We start from the raw sequence: 26,753 nt of genomic DNA, 5'->3' as shown, positions 1-26,753 counted from the left end.
TGATGTGGACACTGGGAACTGAACTCAGGTCCTCTGGAAGAGCAGCAGGTACTCTCAAACCACTGAGCCTTCTGTTGCTCTGTTTTCTAAGATGTGGTTGCTCTCTGGATCCCTGTCCCTGGAACTTGTTCTTTAGACTAGGCTGTCCTTGAACTGAGCTCCACCTGCCTCTGCCTCCAGAGCGCTGGATCAAAGGTGGACGCCACCACTAGCCAGCATATACAGTCTTTTTTTTTTTTTCTTTCTTTTCTTTTCTTTTCTTTCTTTCTTTTCTTTTTTTTTTTTTTTTTTTTTTTTTTTTTTTTTGGTTTTTCGAGACAGGGTTTCTCTGTGTAGTCCTGGCTGTCCTGAAACTCACTCTGTAGACCAGGCTGGCCTCGAACTCAGAAATCCACCTGCCTCTGCCTCCCAAGTGCTGGGATTAAAGGCGTGCGCCACCACCGACCGGCATATACAGTCTTTATATACACTATTTTTAAATTTGAAATTAAAAACCAATTCTCAAAATTTTGATATTTTTTCCCTCCTCTGCTAACTCCTCCTGGATCCTCTCTTCCTCCATAACTATTCAACTCTGTGTTGTTTCTCTCTCTCAAAACAGGCATAAAACAATACGACATGAAAACGGGAGGGGGACCTATAGGGAGGAGAGGAGCTGACAAGGGTGGGAGGGGACTAAGAGAGGGTGAGGGGCAAGGGTAGTAAGAATGTACTATGTACATATATGAAATTGTCAGAGTACATTTAATATTCAAAATAATCTCTTTTTCTCTCAGTAGACAGAGACAGACTAATAGATGTTTAAGAATCAGACAAGGCTCTTTCAGAGTATCCTAAACATAGCAATAAGGAAGCCATCAAGTTTCTTAACCATGAGCAGAAACACAACCATCAAAGCCCGCTCATCAAGATTCCACTGAATGTTTGTTCTGAAGGAAGCCACCTCACACATTCCCAGACTATACAGACACAGAGAATGCACACAAGGCAAACTGTAGTGAGCTTGAGTAATTTGGGTTTGCTGTCCTATTTTAAAGGCTGCTAAATGACAAGCTTTCCGCTGCACAGAAACACTGCACAGTTAGCGAAAAGACAGAACAGCCTAAAAGAAACCTTTTGCTCCTAAAAAAATCTCACAACAAATGGACTTCTGGAAACACTCATAAGAAAAGCCACTATGCCACTGTTTTACAGGAACATATGCAATAAAACCCATAACTTTCACAGGTCTGTTTTAAGACTGTAGGGTCCCAGCTGGTTAACTTGTCCTTCAAACCAGTGCTGCGGAGTTGATCTCAAACAGGAAAGGGGCCATGTATCCACTGGAATACAGCTGGGCCTGCTTCACACAGGAGTACACCATCCCTTTCGTTGCTTGCACTGTATCCTATATACAAATATCCCCCAAAAATGTTTAAACACTAGGAAACGTGGACTTTCTGCTGAGAGTAATAACTCCCCATTTGGCTTATTACTGTCAAAAATGATGGTGCATTAGAGGCAATTAATGCTAATGAAAGCTTCCAAAACCCCTGCTTCTCCTGAGAGCCAGCACAGTGTGAATGGGTACTATTACAGGTTTCCACACGAACAACTGCAAATGCACTCTGACCAATGTTGGCATCTCTTAAGGGGGAGCAAACAGGACTTACTGACCTGCTCTGAGGCTGTAAATGTGACTATTGCTAAAATTACATAGTACAGCTGTATATATGGCAAGAATCAAAACACACGTACATGTGCACATACACAAATGGACACACACCAAGTTCCAATGTGATAAAGTGGAAGAGTAATTTTTTTCTGCTTACCAATCCCTGGAAAGGGGCAGGACAACACATGGTCTCATACAAAAGGGCTGATGATAGTTGCATAAACAGCTACTAGAAAGTTTTTGTGCTTAGTTTTTCCAACAACTACAAAAACACTTGGACAAACACTTGGATTTGACATTCAAGAAGCCAAGTGTTGCAGTAATGCACAGGGTATTACTACTGGATTATAGACAGAAATAGAGTAATGGAACTGAATTTTGGGTCCAGGAGTGAACCCTTAAATTTATGGCCAATTGAGTTTTGACAATGTCAAGAAAATTCAATGGCCAAAGAATAGTCTGTCACAAATAGCACGTGGACAATTGGGTCTCCATGCCCAGAGGAAAGAGGTCAGAGACATACAAAACTATCTCGGAGACATCAGGTTAAGAGCTTTTAAAAATACAAAATTCTTATTAAAAAGCATCTCTATGACTTTGGTTTAGAAAATGGCTTCTTATATAATATCTAAATCACAAATGACAAAGAAAACAGATAAATTAAATTTGAATCTTTTGTGTTTAAAAAGACACTATCAAGAAAAACTAAAGACAACTTAAAAAGTAGGAGAGAGTTTCTGTAAATCATGCATCTGAAAAAGGAAATATAGCCAAAGAACTCTTCTAAGTCCAACATTTAAAAGAGAAGTGTATGGAAGTAGAGGTATGTGGGGGTGGGGCTGAGAGACAGCTCAGCAGAGGACTCAGTGTGATTACTAGCACCCACATGGCCCAGACAGCCATCTCTATCTCTAGTTTCTGGGGATCCAATGCCCTCTTCTGACCTCTGTGGGAACTAGGCACACTTGGTCCACTTAGATACATGTAGGCAAAACACTCACACATAAAAATAAATCTTAAAAACACACAGTGTTTAAGTACAAGTACAAAATATAAATAAACGGCATGTTTTTTAGTCAGCCACAGAAATGAATAAAGTACTTAAATATGGTAAAACACGGACAATTCTAAAAATACTTCATTCACTAAAGGAGAAAAATTCCAGAGGCACAAGTTAACCTATTATGTGACTCCCAATCATACGAGCATCCTGAAGAGGCACAGCACAGAGACAGTACAGACAGAACATTTGTAGATGCTGCCGCTGGGAACAGCAGAGACGGGAGTGGCTGCTAAGAGTCTGCTTTTACAGATGACCAGTGTTCTAGAACAGACGGCACTGTTTAGAGACAACTCTAAACACACACCAAGAATATCTAACTACATACTTCCGATGAGTAAATTTCATGGAATTATAAGTTATATCTCAATAAAGTCACAGGGTGGGGGCAGGGAAGGGAGAAACGTTGGGAGGGAGAACATGTCAAGTTTCCCCTTTGGAGATTACCACACTACAGCCTGTTCCAAACCCCTAGAATGTGGGAAAAGACTCCTTTTCTTTCTCCAAGTAGTCTACTAACCATTGACTGATCAGAGCTCGGCTTCCAGCCACAGGCAGTTCCTAGCCTAAAGAAAATGCAACACATGTAGGAACAACGGTGATATAATATGCTCAGTGCAGTCACCAAGAGGGCCTGAGAACTAACACAAGAACAAATTAAAGTATCCTGAAGCTGTCAGGAGGAAACCTCTGAGAACTGCTGGAAGAAAACACTAGAGGACTTCTTCCTCTGTGAGGCTGAATAAGAATTCTTCTTTTACCAAATCCAATTCTATTTATTTGTGTGTGTATGAGCATGGGTGTGCATGCCTCAGCAGATGTGCAGGGGTCAACAAACAACCTATAGGAACTGACTTTCTCCTTCCCATCATGCCACCATTTTGCCAGCCTTAACACTTAAAAGAGGGAAAAAGAGCAGGGCTGGGGAAATGCCTCGGCACAGCCAGCATGATGACCCAAGTTTCTCTCAGTCCCCATACAAACCCTGGCATGGAAGTACAGATCTGTAACACCAGCAATGGGCTTTGCGTGGTGCATACGTGTACGTGCGTGTGTGCAAGTGACAGGTGGGTCCCTGTTCCCGTATTCAGTGGATACCAGACAGCTAGCTAAGCAAAATGGCAAGCTCCAGATTCAATGACAGGTTCTGTCTTAAATGACAGAGAAATGGAGAGTGATAGAGAAAGACATCTAATATGTACCTCTGCTCTCTATATACATAAATAACATATGAACATAGCTGCACACAGTGTACACATGCATGCGCCAAACACATATGCTCTTCTAGTGTGTCTGAAGATAGCTACAGTGTGCTTATATACATGAATAAAGAGTTAAATCTTAAATACCATCCCCAAAATCTAGAAAAAAAGCTTTAAAACTTGTGTACACCAAGAATCCATAAAATAATACTGAGAAGAAACCTGAAGTTTAGAACTGTAGCTCGGTGTCTAGAACATATGCTAGTCCTGAAAGCCACTGAGAAGAAAACTGAGAAAGTAGCAACAGACATACAATTCAGAAAAAGGAAACCCAAGCCTCCCAGAAACCAAAGAACAGCACTCAACCTCACAACAAACTAAAGAAAAATCATAAGGAACACTCTAGACTACAGATCATAAACACGGGCGACGCCAATGTTGGAGAGAATACAGAGCAGTCGGCAGTGTCTAATAAAGCCAAGGAATCCTGGAAGCTGTTAGAGTGAGCTGTGCAGCATTGGTGAGTGACTACAAACAAACACGAGGGAAGGGAGCAACATTGCTAAAGGCCGTTTCTAAGGCACAGGAGGAGAAAGACGAGGCGGCAAGAAAAGCAAGGTTGCTCGGTAACATGTTATGCTGCAAATAAGGTCTCTTAAAGGAAACTATGATAAAATAATCTGAAATGTAAAGGTTCAAGATACACAATAAATTCATTTCTACCCAAACTAAGTTCTAGTGAGTGGATCAGATCAGCTGTCTGTGCCCAAAAGGTCAGACATGAGGCAATGCCTGGAGTTTCAGAAAACATCTTCCTTTCTGCTAAATTTCAAAGTAAGTATCTACTCAGTAAAGGTCAAACCTTCTAGCTGCCTATTCTTTTTATTTAAAGAGAATGTCAAAGGTGTCTAGCTGAGGATATTTTCAAAGGCAAATTAGGATAATGGGAGGATCAAAGTAAGTGACTTTAAGATCATAACATACGGTCAGGTACATATCCACACCACACCACACCACACCACAAGCTCATTATAAAAACTATACTGTAAAAATAAATGGAGAAAGGGCAGTTTATGTTTCTTACAATAACATCCAATAAATGAACATAGATGGGATGAAAAAGAAAAGTTTAAACAGAAGGCAGCCCTTGCTTAATGTCCCAGAACAAAGGAGACAGAGGCAGGAGTCACTCTAGCCTGGACACAAAAGTCAATATACCAAATGATGGAGGCTTTGTGTCTTGGTCATTTAAGATATATTAACGTGGCAATAGGGAAACAAGAAAAGCACCTACCTCTACAGTGTTTGCAATGTAACGACTGTCACCTTCAACTCTGACAGAGAAGTCATAGTAGCCACTGGAAAGTTTGACATTCTTGAAGTTTAGTTCAAAAACATCCCTGTTGGGAGTGAGGACAACATTAGCAAGAACTCAAGAGAAGTCTTGAGTGCATCCAATTGACTATAAGAACATCCTCACCATATCACCTCCCTGTACCACTCGGCAGTCACCAGCTCAGCTACAAATTAGTGTGGAAAACAAAAACCATCCAGGATGTATAGTGTTCTTTGTTTCCTCTCAGGTCCTCAAAGCCACACCCCTGCAGCATCCTCCTCTAAGGTGGTGTACTGCAGGCAGGTCTGCAGGCTGACTCCAGGATGGAATCCCAGGCCCAGGGCATGCGGCACATGCTTGACCACTGAGTCTCTGCCTTATGCTTAGCATCCAAACCATTCAACAAAATCCCTCCAAGTGTCCAAACATGTTGGTGTGGGGGAGTAGAGTTGTGTGTAATCTTTTAATATTCTGTTTTTAATTTACAAAAGGCTGTTTCTTTTATTTAACAAATTAATAATTCTCTATTTTAAACAGAAAAAAAGGTGGAGAGCCCCTATAACCATCAGAAAGATTCCAATGACTTTTAGAGACAAGTTCACCTGGTCATTTGTTGTCTATAGCAGGGAAACCTTTACACTATGGAAAAAGTACATTCTCTCCAATATTCCAACTTCCATATGGCAATAATTCATTGATACTAAATAGGGTTTTCTATAGAAACCAAGTCTTAACTTTTAAAAAAGATACATAGCAAGAATAGTCATTAAAATTATTTAAAATAAATATTTAATCCCATGGGGCAATTGTTAATGACATACAGTAGTTACAGACTCTAATTCAGTTTAGAATTATGAGGCTAGGGGCTGGTGAGATGGCTCAGTGGTTAAGAGCATTGACTGCTCTTCCAAAGGTCATGAGTTCAAATCCTAGCAACCACATGGTGGCTCACAACCATCCATAATGAGATCTGATGCCCTCATATGGGTGTCTGAAGACAGCTACAGTGTACTTACATAAAATAAATAAATAAATAAATTCTTAAAAAAAAAAAAAAAAAAAAAAAAAAGAATTGTGAGGCTAAAGAGGACTTGGTGATTAAGAGTACTTTCTGATCTTGCAGAGGACCTGGGTTCAATTCCCAATACCCACACAGTGGTTTACAACCATTTATGATTCCAGTTATAGGTGATCTGATGCCCTCTTCTGACCTCTATGAGTACCAAACAGGCATGGCACACATACACACATACAAGTAAAACACACACACACACACACACACACACACACACACACCACAGTAAGTCTAAAAAGAATTTAAATAATAAAATGTTCTATTTATAGCTAAAAGACTGACAAAAAGCACTATAAAATATGGGCATAAAATGTGTGAGATAAAAAGTTATCTCTTTGAGTGGTGGCACACGCCTTTAATCCCAGCACTTGGGAGGCAGAGGCAGGTGGACTTCTGAGTTCGAGGCCAGCCTGGTCTACAGAGTGAGTTCCAGGCCAGCCAGGGCTACACAGAGAAACCCTGTCTCAGGAAAAAAAAAAAAAAAAAAAAAAAAATCATCTCTCAGTAGTAGAATTATGAATGATTTATGTTTTCTGATTTTTCTATAATGCAGAACTCATATATCAGACAAAAGTAATATTAAATATAGAGAAGACCACTGCTCAGTGACACAGGGCTGGGTGAGCAGAGCACGCCTGAGATGACCCCAGACACCCAGAAGCCCTGGGTACTATTAAAGTGAGCAGATCAGTGGTGGAGAGATGGAAGAGAAAGAAAAGCAGATACACAATGAAAAGAAACAAAACTGGAGACTCAATGGTGGTGAAGAACAACCCAATGGGGGAGATGCCACGTAAGGCCATGGTGAGGTCCTGGCCTGTGCTGCCATGGTGGGCCAGGGTCTGCGTCCATGGCCCTGAGTAGACAGGGACTGTTACCACTAAAGGCCCTGCAGATGTCCCTAGTCTGGGCTGCCAACCTAAAGCCATGCTAATATCTGAGGGCAGTGTAGTGCTAGCCACACCCCTCACTTGGGCAGAACCAGATAGCTGGTCCTGATGGTGTGAGCATGGGAGAGCTGTCAGGCTGACCAACTGAGCTACTACCCAGGGCCAGATCCAAGGCTTTGAATTGGTCCAACCCAACATCTACCCCATCTATGAACTGCTGGAGCTTGTGAAGGGGCCGGTCCTCCAGAACCAAAGCTGCAGGATCTCCATGACACAGGGCAACAACAGGACACCCAAAAGGAGTCCCACTGAGGATCCAGTACTGACAGTGTAGCAGAAGTCAGAGTCTTAAACCAGACCAATGACTCATTGCCATGAACGATTGCAAGAAAAGATGTTTGGGCAAAAGAGTATACTGTGAGACGCACCGTGCCACACCACAACTTCCACAGTGAGGTTTTTTGTTTGTTCATTTGTTTTCTTTTGTGGAGAGGATGCTAGGGCCTCAGAGGGTAGATACAGAGAGAGAGGGAGATGAATGGGATTCAGGTACATGATGTGAAATTCACAAAAGAATTAATAAAAAGCTAAAAAATTAAATTGTTTTGACCTGGGAAAAGTACCCCCACGACTGTCATACTGGTTGAAAGTTAACTCTCCAAAGCACAAAACTTGTGCCCTGAACAGAAGATCTTCATGGCCCCGACTTACCCCACAAGCGAAAAGGGCATCTTCTGCAGGACAGTCGCTCTGGAAGCCACAGACTTAGCATGCTCCAGCTTAACTGCAGCTTGAGCCAGAGGCTGAGACAAAACGTTGCTGACTTGCAACTAGAAAGTCAAAACAAAACAAAACACAAATGAATAGAACGAAGACCCCAGGAATGGGAATCTGGTGTCTGGGGCACTTTAACTACAGGAAGCCAGCTCTGCACAACCAGCACCTTTCTCCTGGAATGCGCACTCATGTGTCTGCTGCCTACCAGAGACCAAATGTGAGGACAGAACAGATGACAGAATGCTACAGCTATGATGAGCCTACAGATGACCCTGGACAACCTTCTCAGGAGGAAACCAGAGAACAGAGTGTGCATGTGAGTGTGGCCGGTTTCAATTGTTTATTTTCACAGGACTAGGCATCCCATCAAATGTCGAAGGCAGACAGTATAATCCCTAATTTATAGATAAAGAAACTGAGACTGTGAGAGTTTCAGGTTAAGGACTGCCTAAGGCCACAATGTCAATTAAGAGGTAAGGTCAGGATTCACATAGTAGTGTTGGATGTACATGCATGTATCCAGCTTCAAAGACAGTATTTTCCTCACCAAGATCGATCTTTCTTTCTTTCTTTCTTTCTTTCTTTCTTTCTTTCTTTCTTTCTTTGTTTTTTCTTTGAGACAGGGTTTCTCTGTATAGCCCTGGCTGTCCTGGAACTCACTCTGTAGACCAGGCTGGCCTCAAACTCAGAAATCCACCTGCCTCTGCCTCCCAAGTGCTGGGATTAAAGCGTGCGCCACCACCGCCCGGCTACCAAGATCTCTAAATTCTACTTGAACTCACAGAATTTTGTTAGAGAGGTTGTAAGACACAAGTTGTACTAAGGAAGACAGACAATTTTGAAACATGGGGAACCTTAGCAGGTTATCAAAATCAAACTTATAGGACAGATGGAACAGTCCTGTGTGGAACCCCAACACTAACATAAATAAAATGCTGACTCTAACAGAGATCTGAGTTTATCAGTGGTTTACCAAAAACAGCAACAAATGCTTTATTTGAGATAAAAACTTCTAGAAGAGAACATCAGATTCTGGGGGACTAGAGTTACAGGTGGTTGTGAACTGCCAGGTTGGGTGCTGGAAAATAAACTCCAGTCCTCTGCAAAGCCAGCAGTGCTCTTAACCAGTGAGGCATCTATCCAGCCCACTTCTGGAAATAGCATGAGAATGGCAGGGGGGTTCATACCCACCCGCAGGATAGCCTGTTCTTGAGTGTCAGAAGCAGAGCCCTCAGGCACAACCACCACTGGTAGGTGGTAGCGATTTTGGGACAATGCAGCAGCAGCAGAGGCCACACTGAAGGCTTCTGAGAGGGACTCAAAGTTCTTCTTGCTGAAGATTGTGTTCATGAGCTGGATGACCTGATCCTGAGAGCAAAGGGAAACAAGGCTCAGATCCTGTGCAGGAGTAGAGGACCTCCCCACCCCTACCCCAGTCCTTGTGCGTCACTACGCCCAACATTAATCCAAATGAGGAATTAAAGAGGAATAAATCCTGCATTTAAACTACAATTTGAGCTTGACAGTTTTTAATATAACCTATTATAAACAGAAATTTACCCATTTATTTGCTCATCCTGTAATGACTAGTTAATATACAAATGCAAACTACCCCAGGTAACTACTAAGATATGGAAGCAGAGGCTAAAATTCATGTAACTGTAACCATCTGTTAAACCATGACAGTTGCTTCACAAGCACCACCTCAAATCACCTCAGCCTCCACAGATTGATAGCTGTCAATGTTTTCTAAATAAGGGAACTGAGGATAAAGCATGCTAAGTTATAACACAGAAGTGGGGGAAGGATGAAGAAAGGCCAGAAAAATGTTTGTCCCAGAATTCTGCCACAAAACTTCTGTTCTTCCCTAACTGTCAAAATCCTCTCAGCTACACTGTCTTTCTTCCTAACCACTCTTTGAGCAATACACTGGACTAAGTCTGCATTCATAAGGGCACATTTTATGGTCAAAGCGTATTAGAAAGAAACTAAAATTATACTCTCCGCTAAGAACCCAGAGGCTGCATAAAGGAGAAAAGTGAAAAGCAATTTTAAAACAAGTGGACCTAGAAGGCATGATTCCAATTCTGGAGGCCGTCTGCTCAGGAGGAAACATGTTCTACTCCAATCAGTTTTGTTGTTTATAATCTACCACCTAACAAAAGCGCTCCCGTCTTCCTGACAGCGTTACTCACAGTCGACATGAAATGATTTTCTGTAATTGTACCAATTACATTTTCTATCAGTAGGCTGTTGACATGTTAAAATGGGCAACTGTTCACCAGAATTGTTATGTCAAAAGCAGTGACAGCAAAATTACTCTGACCAAATACCTGGTTAGTAACAGCTTGGGAATAAAACAAGAGAAAGCTTAAGCTGTATATGTAGAGTCAGCGTCCGTCTGTTTCAAAGTATACAGAAATGAAAAGAAAGCCTGGTATTTCTAGCACTCCTACTCTTAGGAAGAAGGAATGGACACAATAAGAATGCAAAGATATGAACAAAGCATTAGAAAATTAATTCTAGCTACACAAGACAGATGTTACTTGCTGGTTATATAAAGACATGTGCATAATGTGTTAAAATAATTTAAGTCTTAGCTTTAAATTCAAATCTTTCTTCTAAAACTTTAAGTAACAGATCTTGTATTTTAAGTACTTGAGACCAAAGGTTGGTAACCTCATACACAGGGAACAGAGAGGTTTTACTTAAAAATATATATCACACATACTTTAACTAAAATCATTCAGGTTATCAAGTTCTTCTTAAAAATAAGCAAGCAAACAAAAACCCACACAATTTTTAGCTGTATCTGGAAGACACACATGCTTCTCATGGAAACAGTTTGAAGACCTCCGTCTACCAGATAAGATTATCTGAATTAGCCGCTAATGGAGAGAAACAGAATAAGGAAGAAGAGGCAAGTCTGAGTCCAGGGCACTTCATGCCGAAAGAAAATCAAAAAGCATACAAGAGACAGGCAGGAAGGGCTGTCAGGAGAAAGGAGAGCAAACCAGGGTGATACATTTGCCTCTAATGATATGCAAGTGCCTCGCACAAACAGGCGTGACAATTTATTTCCACACCTGTCACACTGACTAGCAGCTTCTTAGTACAGGCATTAATACCTTTCTACTTCTCACTCTTTAAAACCTAACCTAAATCATGAATAACCACACCCTGAGGTGTGATCTGAACACCCTTCTCTGGAAAGAGCTACTCTTGGCAAATCCACTCAGCAATGCCTTTGAGTTCCATGCGTGACAATCATTAGACATGTACCTCCTTCATGGATGGTTCAGTCCCCACATGGTCCATGAGCTTGTAGGTGGCAGCAACAAACAACGCTGTGAGTTCCAGTCCTTCCTCAAACTGCAGATACACACCCCCTAGTTCGTCCAGGCGAGCAACAAGGTCCTATCATAAAAGAGAGGCATGTTGAGACACAGAGATCATAGAAACAAGATACAAAAAGCACTGTGATTCCAGAGAGCTGGCCTTTCTGAACAATCTCATTGAGCCTAAAGACCACCTAACCTAAGCCACTTAGTATTTTCTACAAACATAAATAAGTATTTGAGCAGATGGCAGAGTCTCTGGCAGCTTTGGCAACATGCCTCCTCTATTCCCCTGCACTCCTGTCAAACCCTAAGGGCCAGGGCACTGAAACAGCCATTGGTTTGAGCAGAACAGTGACCCCAGCTGCAAATCTGCCCAAAGCATCACAATGCACATGGAGCCATAGCCATGCACTTGGATAGCGCCTATGAAGTGCAGCGCTTCTCCTCAGTCCCCGGCTTTCCCCAAGGAACACAATGAAGCAGCTCCTGTGCCTGCGAAGCACACATCAATGACCCTGCCAGGACTGCCTGCCTGTCATCACTGGCTCTACAGCTCTTGAAGGTGGCCCAAGGAACAAAGTATCCTGGGTATAGGACGGAACAATAGTAAAACTGAGAGCCAGGTATGGCAGCACACACTTAAAATCCTAGCACTCAGGAAGCGAGGCAGGAAGATGCCAACTTTAAGAATAAGTGTTACATAATAAGACTGTCTCAACTCCCAAATACCCACCAACAGTGGCCACTTAACAGGCAGCTAGTTAATATATGCAGGCTCTTTTAACCTTGCAAGCTCCCACAACCAGCAAACAGGGAAACTGAGGCTCAGAGCATCAAATACCTTACCTCCAATTACAAAGCAGTAACTGGCAGAAAAAAAGCATCTGAGTTTTAGATTTATTGGTTCGATAACCTGTGGCCAGTACTGGTCTAACAAATATTCCCTAGGATATATTGCTTAAATACAAAGAACAAAAGCATATTGGACTCAATAGCCATGAATGCAAAAGATACATGGCTGGCTGTAAGAAACCAGTTATGTCTACTTGCAAGAAAAGACAGGTGCTCAGAGACTCATTTGGAGAAAACAGATTCATACCTCAATCTCCTCTACAATGTTCCTCAGGTCAGCCTGCTGGGATAGGTGGGATGCTGTCTGCAGAGCCTGGACTGTGCTGGAAGGTAAAAGAGCAGAATACTGAGACTCTGTTTTGGAAATGTATTATGTATGCTAGCCTGAAACTGGCTGCTTGTCAGTCATGCCTGTCTTACTCAAGGCTAAAGAAACACATTTGTAAATTGCTGGGCAGAAGTCGTAGTAACTTTTCTAAAACTAAAGCACACAAGGAAACAATCTGGTGTTTACGTTACCACCTATGCAACAGCATCCTGATGCAAGATCTGTAAGTGACACTCCCTCAGGCACGCAGGACAGAAAGGCACAGACTTAGTCTAAACCTAGTCTTATTTTCTTCTAACATTTATTCAGTATTCACTGCATGAGAATACATGTATAATACATACTTAATTCTTATGAGCAATGACTTTATACTACCTACATGTATCAGTATGTACTCAATTTTAAAAACTTCATTATTGCTGGGCGGTGGTGGCGCACGCCTTTAATCCCAGCACTCGGGAGGCAGAGGCAGGCGGATTTCTGAGTTCGAGGCTAGCCTGGTCTACAGAGTGAGTTCCAGGACAGCCAGGACTACGCAGAGAAACCCTGTCTCGAAAAACCAAAAAAATAAAAAAATGAAAAAAATAAAAACTTCATTATTTTATTTTTGCAGGTGGCCTCAAACTCACTAATGATGACCTTAAATTCCTGGTCCTCCTGCCTCTGCTTCCTGAGTGCTGGGATCACTCACAGGTGGACACCACACACCTGTTTTATGGAGCACTGGGATTAGATCCAGGAGCTCACGCTGTGAAAGCATTCCATCCCTACAGCCTTCCAACAGTATTCTACCAACTGAGCTACATAATCTCAAAATTCAAAAGAAAGTGAATTCAGTGGTATTTACTATAGTCACAATGTCCAATCACCATCTGTTTACGTACAGAACATTTCCCTGAGTTCCAAATAAAGCCTTAGAGCATTAATTGCTACTGGAACTACTGGAGCAGCCCCTCCCTGTGGTGTCCACCTCAGCCATCTCCCAGCACAGTTCTACATACTTGTTTGTTCTGGATAGTCTTGTAAATGGAGTCACACAGCAGTCGTCTTGCTGGGACGTGCTTAGCACAGTGTTTGGCTCTTGGGTATATCAAGCAAGCACTCTACCACTGGGGCATAGCCTCGAATATGGACCTTTTCCTTTTGGCTTTTGAGGCTCACCCATACTGTGGCACATATCAACACTTCATTCTTTGTTTTTTTTACTCACATATTTTTATTAAGAGCATATTCTAGGGGCTGGAGAGACGGTTCAATGGTTAAGACCTCTGCTCTTCCAGCAGTCCTAAGTTCAATTCCCAGTAGCTACATGGTGGCTCACAACCATCTCTAATGGGATCTGTTGCCCTTTTCTGGTGTACATCAACAGCGACAGTGTACTCACATACATAAAGTAAATAAAATCTTAAGAAGAAGAAAGAGGAAGAAGAGGAGGAAAAGAAGAGAAGGAAGGAGAGGAAGAAGAGAACAAGGAGGAGGAAGATGAGGAGGAGGAAGAGGAGAACATTAAAAAAAGTATATTCTATATGAAAAACATTTTGTTAGGTATGTTGGCACACATCTTTAATTGCAGTCTTTCTGGAGGCAGAGGCAGGTAGATGTCTGTGAGTTCAAGGCCAGCCTGGGCTACATAGCGAGGTTCAGGACAGCTAGGACTATATACAGACTCTGTCTCAAAAAAAAAAAAAAAAAAAAAAAATTGTCCTCTGACTTCCACATGTGTGTCATGGGGCACATTCCCTCCCCTTCCTCCCCCCCCCTTTTCTCTCATTCTCATTCTCTCTCTCTCTCTCTCTCTCTCTCTCACCAAAATAACAATAGCAAGAAAACAGTTTAAGGTGGAATGTGGCTATACACATGCACATTTCATTGTTTTTAATTAGTTTTTTTCTTTTAATGCAGATCATCTGGGTGGAGAACATAACCAGGGTGGAGAACATAAGCTAGGTAAAATGAGGGCAGCTGAGGCCCCCTGGTGGTCAAATGGTCTGCAGCTTCAGCACTGTAATTCCTAAGAGATGCCTGAGCCCATTTTTAAGTGTCAGAAGTGTAGACCAAGAATCTGTCTTCTTGTGTCGAGATCCTAACAATTTAGAATCCCACCATGGAAAGCTAATTCTATTAAGATGATGAGTTAGGAAACAGAAGAGTCACAATGTAAGGAGAGAAGCCCCCTGAGCACTCAGCCACTCCTACAGGACCTTTTGGGTTGGTTTCTATGGTACTGGGCCTTGTGCATGGTAGGTAAGTGCTTTGCTCTCCATTCCCAGCCCCTAATCCCAATGTTCTGAAAGGAGGAATTGGTACAATCAACCTGTTAAAACACTGAACAAAAGCAACTTGGGGAGGAAAGTTTATTTGGCTTCCATTTCCATTTCATCATCAAAGGAGATCCGGGCAGGAACTCAAACAGGCCAGGAACAAAGTGAGTTCCAGGAGAGCAAGGGCTACACAGAGAAACCCAGTCTTGCAAAAACAACAGTAACAAAAAAAAAAAAAAAAAAAAAAAAAAAAAAAAAAAAAAAAAAAAAAAAAAAAAATCCACCTGTGCCCAAACAACAATGTGGACTGCACCTGAGAAGCAACACCTCAGTTAACCCCTGCTCTCCATACGCAATGCACAAGAGTATCGGCACACACACAAGCATCCACTCTCACATGTGGGCTAAATCAGTCCTATAAGGTACCTTTTCTCACCTATGTCTTTTGCAGAGGACCAGAGTCGGATTTGTAGAATATGTTACTCCCTGAGAACTCCCCATGTGCCCAATAGATGCTGCTTCTCACAACACCCACAAGTCCAGTAAGATCCTGATCTTCACAGAACCCTAGTACCAATGCTGCAAAAAACCTGGCCAAGCCTCACCACAAACTGCATGCAGCTCACTGCCCTCACTGTCCTTGGTCCAGCCTCCACTGTCCGTGTGAGATGGTGGGCTTGCACTGACTCAGCCCTTGCCCTCTGCCTGAACAACTTGAAGATATGTCTGTGTGAGTTCCACAAGGCCAAGGGCCAGAACTTGCTACCTTAATTCAAGTGCCAGTCACTGGGACTGGGGAAATGGCTTAGTTGGTACATGTCTGTCATGCAAGTGTAATGAGTTCAGACTCCTAGCACCCATGTAAAAGACAGAGAAGGGCAGTATATCTGTAACCCCAGTACTAGCAGGAGGGCCCCTGGAGCTAATTAGCCAGCTTGTCTCAAAAAACAAGGTAGAATGCCTGGCATGATGGCACATGCCTGTAATTCCAGCACTTGGGAGGTAGAGACAGGCAGATCTCTGTGAGTTCAAGGCCAACCGGGTCTGCATAGGGAGTTCCAGGATAGCCAGGTATACATAGTGAGTGAGACCCTGCCTAAAATAAAAACGAAACAAAACAAAACCAAACCCACGGTGGAAAGTGACTGAGGAAGATACTTGCTATAACCTCTGTCCTCCCTTGCAAACACCTCCCTACCCCTTGACCCCTCCCCCACAATCACAATCGTGTCTGTCACATCTAGCAGAGCCCCTGGCACACAGCAGATGTTTAGAAATGTGTGCTGCAGAAATGAATGGACCTTCTTAGGTCAGTAACCAACAAAAAAAAAAGTTCAAAAAATCTTCAAACTGACAACTTACGCCAGCACTGTCTCCTCCTTGCTGAGGCGAGCGGTAAGGGCACCAAGGGCTTCATGGGACGCCAAGGGAATCCCAAAACCACTGAGTGCTGCAACTGCATGGTAGATCTGAGCAACAGGGGAGTCTTCACTGACTGCTGCCAGAAGGAGCTCTTTGGTCTCATTTGACACAGATATCTAGGAAAGGAAGGGCAGACACAGAGTTGGAACAGGGTCCAGCAGTTTGTGAGAGGCATACTGACTGTGGTGAGGGCACAGCTGCCAAGGCCACATCCACTCAGCACCCAGAATCAAATGTTCATAACGTCAACACCACCTCTGACTGGTTTTTGTCAACTTGACACAAGCTAGAGTTACCTGGGAAAATAGAACCTCAACGAGGAAACGTCTCACTAAGACTGGCCTCTATCTATAGTCAAGTCTATAGACCATTTTCTTGATTAAAAATTGATGTGGGGGTGCCCAGACCATTGTGGGTGGCATCTCCTCTGGGCAGGTGGTCCTGCGGTATATAGAGAACAGGCTGAGCAAGCCTTGAGGAACAAGCAGGTAAGCATCTATCTTCTATTGCCTCTTCTCCAGCCAGCCTTGAGTTCCTGCACTGACCACTTTTGAAGATGAACTGTGATGTGGAAGTGTAAGCCAAAGAAATCCCCCACACACACTCCAGTTGCTTTTGGTCATGCGTTTCATCACAGCAAGAGAAACCTCCCAAAAGATAATGACACGTTGCTTGTCTACTTAAAATAATCTAGATCAACTGAATGATCCAGAATCTGAAGTGAGGACGCACTGGATGTTTTAAATGTTAAAGGAGAAGGGAAAGAAAACCTCAAGGCCTTCCAGAAGAGAGAGAAGAACTGTATGAAAAAGCTACTGCAGTGAACACTTAAAGGGAAATAGACTTTCTTATAGGACAAAAAATATGTGGATGGAATTCTAGCCCACATCAACAATTTGTTATTTTTAAAAATTATATTAACAGTCTGACATTATGTCCCCTTTAAAAACATTCTTTACTGCAAACTAACAAACAAACAAACAAATGGCAGTGTAGGAACCTGGGCTCACCTCACAGCCTGACAGGACCTGGCTGGACTGGGCAGCATAGAAGAGAGAATCCACGTTGCTGGGATCAAGGTTGGACTTGATGAAGGTACACGCTTTCTAAACAAGGGAGAAAGTCAAAGATCAGTGGTGGCATAATGCAGTAACTAGGAAAGGCGAAAGTGTAGGGCGCTAAATAAAATCCTAAACCATCTATGGAGGCTTAACATGTCGACTGTTCTAGATTTAGTTTTTTTCAATAGTTATTTTCCATAGGACACTATTACCCCAAACTGCTGACTTCACACAAGGAACAGCAAGGCTGAAGTGGGTAGAAACCACTTAGCAAACGTCCTGCTCTGGCTGTGCTGTGCTGTGCTGGGTGTCACAGTGCTCTTCCTTTTGATGAGCATAAAGCCCTCCAAGACGGCATCATTATCTCATTTAGCAGAAAAAGGGACTCAGACGTGGTAGAAAAGAGGGCTGTGGAAGATGCCAGAGTTAAGTGTCCCCTGATGCCAAGTTTTCCAGTGTCATGGCTCTGCAGCCATGTGAGACAATCTAAAGTGACTTTAAAGGCATCTCTTCTTCCTGGCCCAGCCAGGCCCAAGCATCACCATGCATCTAACCACCCAAACCAGAGCTGGCAACTGTGGCTGACTCTTCCCTCCCCTGCAAGGCTACCCAGCCTGCTTGTCACTGCCCTAGGGCAGGTCCTTGTCATCTCTCACCTCACTGTTACAGCCCTCTTTTAGCTGCTTCCAGGCATGCAATCTAGTCTGTACAAAGGACCCATGCTGCTTTACTATTAAAGCCCTCCTGGCTCCCAATCAAGCCCAGAGAAGATCCAAAGTTGTCCATACAGCTCACAAGGTCTGAGTAGCATGTCATCAGCAGGGCCACCTCTAACCCCAATCTTATTCTCCTGCACTTCCCAGTCGAACAACTTTCCTGTCCTTGGATTACCCACCCCCTCCCCCTCTATTTTCCTTGTCTCTCCTGTCTGCCAAATGAGGTCCTCCCTTCATCTGTTTAGATGCACTTGTCCCATATGGCATTTGTTGATATTCATCCCATGACAGGCCACAGCCCACCCTTGCCCCATGTTTCCTAAAGCACTTGGCACAGGTAGTCAGTGCTGGCCACCAGAGAACATTGCTTCCATCACAGTAAGTGAGCACAAAATAAAATCCAACCACTTCTGTTCCACTTAACTACAAGGGAGACAAGTTATACTGCTAAACAGTTTGAATCAGATAGTATAAAATAGCTTCGAGGCATCGTAGCACATACCATTGAATCCCAATAGTCAGAACACAGAGACAAGCTGTGAGTTTGAGAGAAGTTTGGTCTACATAGTGAGTTCCAGGATAGCCAGAGCTCTGTAGAGACTCTGTCTTAAAACAAAACAAAACACCTAAAACCTTAGATATTTAAAATTTTATGGCCAGCCCAGGCAATAAGTGTGGGTGCTTCTGGCACCTGGGATGCTGCTCAGAGACAGATTGCTTGCTTAGTGTGCTCGAGTCCTGGAAGAAAAGTAGGGTCTTCTGGGAAATGGACTAGGGAGAAGGAGTGGGTGAACCAGGACACTGCCTGCTGCCTTCCCCCAACAGTTAAGCTACAGTATGTCATGTCTCACTGGAGGCCTGGGTCACTCGAACCAAAACAAATCCTCTAAAAAATGTTAGGAACAAAACTTAAGATCCTCAAAACAAATGAGTTTCAGCTTTAGTGCAGTTTGAAAGAACCAGAGGGAAAGGAAAAGAAATAAAATACTTCATCTACTATAAATTGGGATGTAAAGAAGGAAGCAGGTTCTTTCTTGAAGGAAACTCCACACACAACAGACGCTAAGAAGTGCTCTGCTGCCCTCTGGTGCTTTGAGAAAGCAAGAACAGCACCAGGCCCCCACAGGTAAGGTACCTCTTCCCCACTTCAAATGTTGGGGATTTATTGTTTCATCCTCAAACGACCCTACACACAGATACTTTTACTGCCTTAAGTCCACAGAGAAGAAGACAAGTGATCCGGAGAAGCAAAGCAGGGGAACCACAATCATTCCTAAGTGGGGGAGCTCACCTTCAAAGCCAGGCAGCCTGGCTGTACCCTCTACTGTAAGAGGCTACTAAAATGATCTGTTCTGGAGTAGATTCAACATTGGACCTACTTTATAGGAACAATCAGGGTCAAGGGCAAGAATGTTCATGGTCTCAAAGTTCTTGATGCCTGACAGCATAGTCTAGCGGGAGTGGGGAAACTTCCTAGCACCTGCTCAGGACCCTCAGTGAGTGCCCCTTCTCTGGCTCTTCTAGGGAATCTACAGCTCTAAGTGTAGCTGCTCTCCACATTCCAGACTCCTACCTTACCAACTGGAAGCTGAGAGCCACTCCATACATCCAGTACCTGCACACCCCAGCCCTTGTGCCCTTTGTTAAAAAAAAAAACCCAAGGACCTCAATATCCTCTTGAGCAAAGAACCCCTGGCTTTCTTCTACCTTTCTTCTCCCAGCCTCCAAATCTAATCAGATACCATCCCCTACATGGCTCTTTCCTGTCCGCCTTTTCCCTCACCTCCTCCCGCATCAACTCTCAGACCCTCTTGCCCTCTCTCAGACCTCACACTATGCAGGTATATCTTTGCCACTCAGCCCAGTTTCCGTACACACTGACTACTGCACTTTCCAATATCTCTGCTCCAGCTGCCCTAGACACCAACTCCTAGCCCATACTTCAAGCACTAGTGAGCCCTACACTTTATAGAGGCTCTGCTACCCCATCAGCTCAATTCCTCTCTCAACTGATAACCCATAACGCATTCAAAAAGTTCAAGTCTTATTTCAAACACACTCATTCATCCTTGTTTTTTTACCTGTCTTCTCTCTTCCCATGCAGTCCCAGCTAAATTCACACCTTCAGCCCTAACCAATGTCTCCTCAAACTCACAACGCCAACAAAGAACATCTTTGGAGGAATGTGTGCCTGAAATCCAAATCTGACAATTCACAATTGCTTCTATCCTTGGCAGAAACCTTTCATCCTGCATTCCCATCCTATTAAAATTTGATATTAATCTAACATCCCAACTTCATTTGCTACACTGGACAACACCAAACCTCTGTAGCTGCCACTGCTCTACTTCATGTCCCTCAAGTCATCAACTCTCTCCTCAGGGACCCCCACTCTGAGGAAACAGGGCGGCATTGAAGCATTGCTATAGCACACCACAGTGTCTGTGCTACACATTGTCTGAATTTGCCTGAATCAATTATCAACAGGACAAAAAAAGCCTCAATATTAAGAATGATAACTACAGCCGGGCAGTGGTGGCGCATGCCTTTAATCCCAGCACTTAGGAGGCAGAGGCAGGCGGATTTCTGAGTTCGAGGCCAGCCTGGTCTACAGAGTGAGTTCCAGGACAGCCAGGGCTACACAGAGAAACTCTTGTCTCGAACAACAAAACAAAACAAACAAACAAAAAAGAAAGAATGATAACTACAACCACCCTGGGGTGGGGGAGATCTGTGATTTCACTTCATACTACCAATGGACTAGTGAGGCGGGCTACATAACTCTCCTTTCACAGAAAGGCTCAGGTGAGCTGACTGATGCCTCTGATCTTCCTTTCATGCTGAAATAATTCACTTTAAGGATTCACAAGACCATGAGGAAGTCTGCTCCCTTAATATAGTCACACATAAGAAAGCACTGGGCAGAAACAAGGGATGACTATAAGAAATCATAATAAGGAAATCTGAATAAGCTGAATCCTAGACTGTAGGGATTAGCAAATGTTTCCTATAAAGGGCCAATTAGTCAGTATTTCAAGACTTGGAGCTAGACTGTCTAGAAACTAACTACTCAGTATACTGTTAAGGCCCAGAAGCAGCAGTAGCTGATATGTATACAAATGGATGTAGCTGTATTTCAATAAATCCTCATTTACAAAAACAAGCTTCGACATAGCTGTGACTGTAGGAACCAGTTCGTCACCTCTCTACACTCAGACCCGCTGGCAGACATTTGCGATGAACCTCAGCTAGGTCTTCTTTCCCCCTCTTATAGGGAAATGACAATACAGACACATGAGGATAACTCAAAAGAAGATGCTCACACAAAGCTCTCAACAAATAACACTGATTACTGAGTCCAGCCCAAGATACAGGCTATTATGGCAGAAAGCCAATAAGAACCATGGTTTTTTTTTCTCCCTCTCTCCTCCCTCTCCCTTACTCCTCCCCCACACCACACACCTTAACTTGTTTGCACAAATATAACATCTTTAGCGGGCGCACACACGCACGCACACATGCGTGCACACACACACAGAGGCACTGACCTGAATTGAAAGACACTGACAGGGATTCCCAGTTCTGGTCATGACAGAATTAACATTAACTCTTCTACTAGTGTAGTGGCTATTCCTGGTTGTCAAGTGGATTGTTATTTGGAATGAACTACAATCCAGAATTGGAGGGCTCACCTGTGATCCTGATCTTGAGGCTGGTAGATACAAGTTTCTAACCTAGATCTTGGCATGAACATCTTGAGGCATAATGGCTATGAATCCCAGGAGACCAAGACAAGATCTCTGAGCTCAAGGTCATCTGGGACAAAGCAAGTCCCACTTCCATACACCTTTAATCTGGGCCAAACCTTCTGCTGGAGACCTATATAAGGACATTGGAAGAAGGAAGACTTGCTCTTCTTCACCTGCTTGCCTTGCGGGGCTGAGCAACTGCTAGGTCCTGGGACTTCCAGTCACAGCTGCTGCTGACCATTGTTGGGGAGTTGGACTGCAGACCAGGTCATCAAAAAATTCCCTTACTGTATAGAGACTACGTGTAAGTTCTGTGACTCTAGAGAACCCTGACTAATATAACTAGTAACTACAACTCTGCAAAACTGAGACCCTAGATAATAGTACCCACTGTGATACCCACTACCTCACTTTGAGACAGGGCTTTTTCACGTAGCCCCTGATGGCCTGGAACTCACTATGTAGACCAGGCTGGCCTTAACTCAAGAGATCTTCCCACCTCTGCCTCCCAAGTGCTGGGGATTAAGGAGGTGCACCACCATGCCCAGCCACACTATGACCCTTGAGCAAGAAGGAAATAGGATAAATGATGGGCATTTGCATGGAAACACAGTATCATAAAGTGTTGCTATTTGTGATGTAGAGAATATCTCAAACATACTGACAAACCAAGGATGCATACCATGATGAGCAGCGGTGCTGGGATTAGTGAGACGTCTCTGCCAGCAAAGGCTCCTGCTGCAAAGCCTGACAAACCGAGTTTGACCTTTGTCACAGACACCCTGCAGGAGTTGGCCTCCTTCTTCCACCTTGAGGGTCCTGGGAACTGAACCCACTAAGGCCATCAGATCTAACAGCAGTGCCTTAACTCACTGAGTCATTCTGTCACACAAATGGGTGGTTTTTAAAATCTCGATTTATGGTAATTTATTATGAAGTTATAGAAAACTAAGAAATACTCAGGAACAACGTTTAGGCTAATTGTCCATGATTCTGTAATGAATATAGACACCCGTAGGTGTTCTTAAACCCAAAAAACATTTCAATTGCAATGTATCCTGCTTATGGAAAGTAAAATATGTCCTAATTGCCCAACACCATTACCATTGCTGATTAATACATGAGTCCTCTACCTCGAGCCCCCTGTAAGCTGTCAGCCGTGCACCTAGCATTTCAAGCATGTGTTATAGAGCTGGAGAGATGGCTCGGTGGTTAAGAGTCCTGGCTGCTCTTGCAGAGAGCCAGGTTCAGTTCTAAGGCCCCAAACAGCCTCACAATCATCTGCAACTCCAATTTCTGGGGATCTGATGCCCTCTCCTGTTGGGAGCCGACTTTTAGCAGAAAGCGGCTAGAAAGCAGCTATCCATATGCTAGCCACGCCTCCAAGGCTTACGTCATATCCACGGGCCTACAAGGGGCGTGACAAAAGTATATAAATACCCCAGATTTTCCTTCAATAAAAGAGACTCGATCAGAACCTCTGTCTTGTCTCCATTCCTTGTGTCTCTTCCCCTTATCCCCACTCTCTCTCTCTCTAGACCCTAACCTGAAGACCGGAGCGGCAGTTTGAAGCTGGGCAGTGGTGGCCTACGCCTTTAATCCCAGCCTTTGAAAGGCCAAGCCAGGCAGAGCAGAGCAGGCCACGATATAGTAACTATTCAGGCATTGTTAAGTCTTTTGTCTCAAGCCAGGTAGAGCGGAGCCAGTTGCAACACTTTCCTGGGCTCTAGCACACATGATACACATACATGCATGCAAAATACTCTTACACATAAAATAAATAAATCTAAAAACATTTAGAAGTACTCAAACCAAATCCATGTTGCACTGTGCAGGTTCACAGAGTTCCCGAAGTTTCTAAAGGCTCTGACTGGCTCTCCTTTTCCCCTACAAACATCAAACTGACAAAAATATCTGTTACATTAACCCAACTATCTTCATACCAGCAAGAGTTTGCTTTAAAGTGTCCAAGAGGAACACAGCCTGGAGATTAGGGGTTTCCCAAAACACTCAACAGAAGAAAGGCACTTTACTTTTACCTTGACATCTGGCACCTGCACCCCAAGGCTGTTGAGTCCCACGATGGAGTAGAAGGCAGACTCCAAATTTGTGAAAGGGCGATCCAGTGAGGCTCTCAGTCTTCCCACATCCTGCTTAGTGAGGTAGTGGGTGGGGGTCAGAGCCTGGGTGCTGGCTGTGACTGTCAGGAGCAACAGGAAGGCAGCACTTGAACCTAAGGGAAACAACTATTAAGTACAGCCACACCACTCCTAGTCACAGTCCCAACAATGATGCCTCAGGGCTGGGAGCCCAACCACGTAGGGATGGGTGGAGAACACAGGTTTAGCCTCTAGAGGGGAATGGTGACCCCCACCTTCAGCTACCAGGATAGTCTTTCATGAAAGCTCCAGGAATCTGAAGAACAAGACCACACCATTCCTGTTTAAAACTTTGCAGGACAAAACTAATCCCGAATCCTAGTATCTTGTTTCCTCAACCTCTCCTTTCCTCGCCCCACCCCCAACAACTGACACTCTCTCCAATTTCAACTCTGCATAACTTGTCCTTTCAGGTTTCAGCTTAAGCATCTTTAAGAAGTTTTCAGAGGGGCTAAAGAAATGGCTCAGTGGATGAGAGAACTCACCGCTCTTCCAGAGGGCTGGAGTACAGCTCCCAGCACTCACAAGGTGGCTCACTACTACCTTTGACTCTAAATCTAAGTGCTCTGACGCCCTCTTCTATCCTCCAAGGGCATCAGGCACACACGGTACACCTTCACTCACATTAAAATAAAAATAAATTAAAAAAAAAAGCCTTCCCTGAATTAGATGAGTGTACAATGAAGAACCAGCCTCTGTGCTACACAGGAACCACAGCCAAGTTATCAGTTACTGTGGCAGCTTCCTCAGGCATACAGCAGATGACAATGAGTCATCCCTGGGCACGTTATAAATTAAGGCACAGAGATTTTAGAATAATGACTGGTATATAACAAGCACTATATGAAGTCTCAGCTGGTGTTTCCATTACTGTGAGTGACACTGTAGCCACTCAACACTCTCCACACTGAACCTAACAGCATCTTCCATAACTAAGAGTGTGAGGGCTGATTTTTCTGCTACAAGTTATCAGCTCCTGGAGGGTGAAGACTATTTCTCATGATTGTATCAGTATTTCCAAGTCCTACAGGCTGCCAGGCACATGGTATGTGTGAATAAATACTTTACAACTAAATGGATAGAAAAAACAGTCCTGTCTGTAATGCCCTAGGGGATAGGAAGAAATTGTAGGAATGGCATCTGTCTATCTTTCATTAAAAATAAAAGAGAGTATTTTTGAATAGGCTGTATCATGAAAAAGTGAGTCATCTGTCACCCAAGTTAGAAGCATTAAAAAGCAATTATAAGGCTAACATAAATGGTCCTAAATCCTTTGCCCACGCTGGTATGCGTAGAGGTGGTGGCTTGGCGTAGAGCTCGTACCCTGGGTTTGGTGTATAGTGCAGCCCCTTTGGTGTATAGGGCCTCTAAGCCCCTAACCCTAAACTAAAAGGCAAAGAGCTCTGCAATGTGCAGTATTCATCCACATAGTGAATGCTCCAGTGTGCCATCGGCTTGTTTTTCCCTCAGTTCTGTGAACTGAACCCCAAGCACTATTTTAGGTGTTGAAAATGAACATACAGCTAGGAAACCTCCATTCTCAAACAGGTTACATTCTAGTTAAAAAAAAAAAAAAAAAGTTAAGAACCATGATTTATCACATTGGAAAGCAGAGGCACTGGAGAGAAAATAAAGCACAGAATGTGTATCTTGGGAGGAATGTGTTTTTTATGCCATGATCTGTCAAGGTCCCTGAAAACAGAGAACACCATGAAGTTATGTGAATGACAAACTGTAACAAGAAAACTAGATACAGGCAGAATCAGGAGCTTATATGGTAACAGGTAGCAGAAGCCAATCCAAAGGGTCTATAGCAACTGAAAGGGATGTGGTTTTACCGAGCAGAAGGGGACTGAAGCACAGTTCTGAGGAGGGAAGCAATCTGACAAGTATTTTAACAGGATTGCTTTGCTGAGGATGATACTGTGTCATACTAGCCTAAGTAGGGGTGAAGACAGAGGGCAGAGGGAAGGGAGGAGCTACTCAGGAGATTGCCATGACCCAAGTACACAGAGAACGATATCCAACAAGGTAACAGAAGTGTAGGTGCTAAGTAGCCGGTTTTGCCCCAATCTGAAGTTAAAGCCTATCAGAATTGCTAACAGATAAGAAGATGCAGAGGGACATCGAGGCATTTGGCAAAATCCCCAATGACCAGTGGGCAGTCAGGGATTTGATGCAGTGAATGACAGTGATCACCCACCACTCCTCCAGCTGAACTGTAAATTCCCGACAGCCTCTGTGCCAGAATCTGAATTGTTCTACAACTTAAGCACAGTAGCAACTTTTCTGGCTAATACTTGAACACTCAATTGATGAGTAGGCCCAAATTATACTGAATTCTTTGAATGCACCGCAGTAGTCTTTTTTTTTTTTTTTTTAAGATTTTTTTATTTATTATATATGAGTACACTGTAGCTGTCTTCAGACACAACAGAAGAGGGCATCAGATCCCATTACAGATGGTTGTGAGCCAGCATGTGGTTGCTGGGATTTGAACTCAGGACCTCTGGAAGTGCAGTCAGTGCTCTTAACCACTAAGCCATCTCTCCAGCCCACTGAAGTAGTCTTTAAGCCTACTAATATCCAAGTGAGGTGGGTATTTTCTGCATTTTTCAAACCAAGAAATGGATTGTAAACCATTTCATACCTGACACTCCAGAACTGGGGACACAGAGGCAAGATGGTGGTGAGTCTGAGTTGGAGCCCCAGTTACAGAGTAAGACCCTACCTATTTTGTGTGTATTGTGCTACATGCACATAAGTGGAAGCCAGCGTACATACATGAAGAGGCCAGAGTAAACACAGGAGGACTTCCTCTGTTGCTCTGTGCTTTCTTGCTTTGAGGCAGGACTATGCCTTTTCACCGA

At 43.5% G+C, this 26,753-nt stretch overlaps 1 protein-coding gene across 2 annotated transcripts in view; it reads right to left on the bottom strand.

Annotated features, from left to right (window-relative positions):
- Positions 1-26,753, bottom strand: part of Rpn2 (ribophorin II) — a 46,901-nt gene that overhangs the window by 18,770 nt on the left and 1,378 nt on the right. For both annotated transcript variants that reach the window (XM_034494173.2, XM_034494174.2), the window contains exons 2-9: positions 23,764-23,957; positions 17,209-17,304; positions 16,139-16,314; positions 12,435-12,510; positions 11,277-11,411; positions 9,186-9,362; positions 7,929-8,047; positions 5,211-5,316 (exon numbers count right to left, since the gene is read on the bottom strand). In XM_034494173.2, coding sequence (XP_034350064.1) covers positions 5,211-5,316; positions 7,929-8,047; positions 9,186-9,362; positions 11,277-11,411; positions 12,435-12,510; positions 16,139-16,314; positions 17,209-17,304; positions 23,764-23,957 — 1,079 coding nt within the window. The remainder of the gene's footprint in view (positions 1-5,210; positions 5,317-7,928; positions 8,048-9,185; positions 9,363-11,276; positions 11,412-12,434; positions 12,511-16,138; positions 16,315-17,208; positions 17,305-23,763; positions 23,958-26,753) is intronic.

Source organism: Arvicanthis niloticus, chromosome 2 (genome assembly GCF_011762505.2).
Source record: "Arvicanthis niloticus isolate mArvNil1 chromosome 2, mArvNil1.pat.X, whole genome shotgun sequence".
Taxonomy (NCBI): Eukaryota; Metazoa; Chordata; class Mammalia; order Rodentia; family Muridae; genus Arvicanthis; species Arvicanthis niloticus.
Note: the sequence above shows the minus strand (reverse complement) of the source record. Positions and strands in the feature narration are given on the sequence as shown.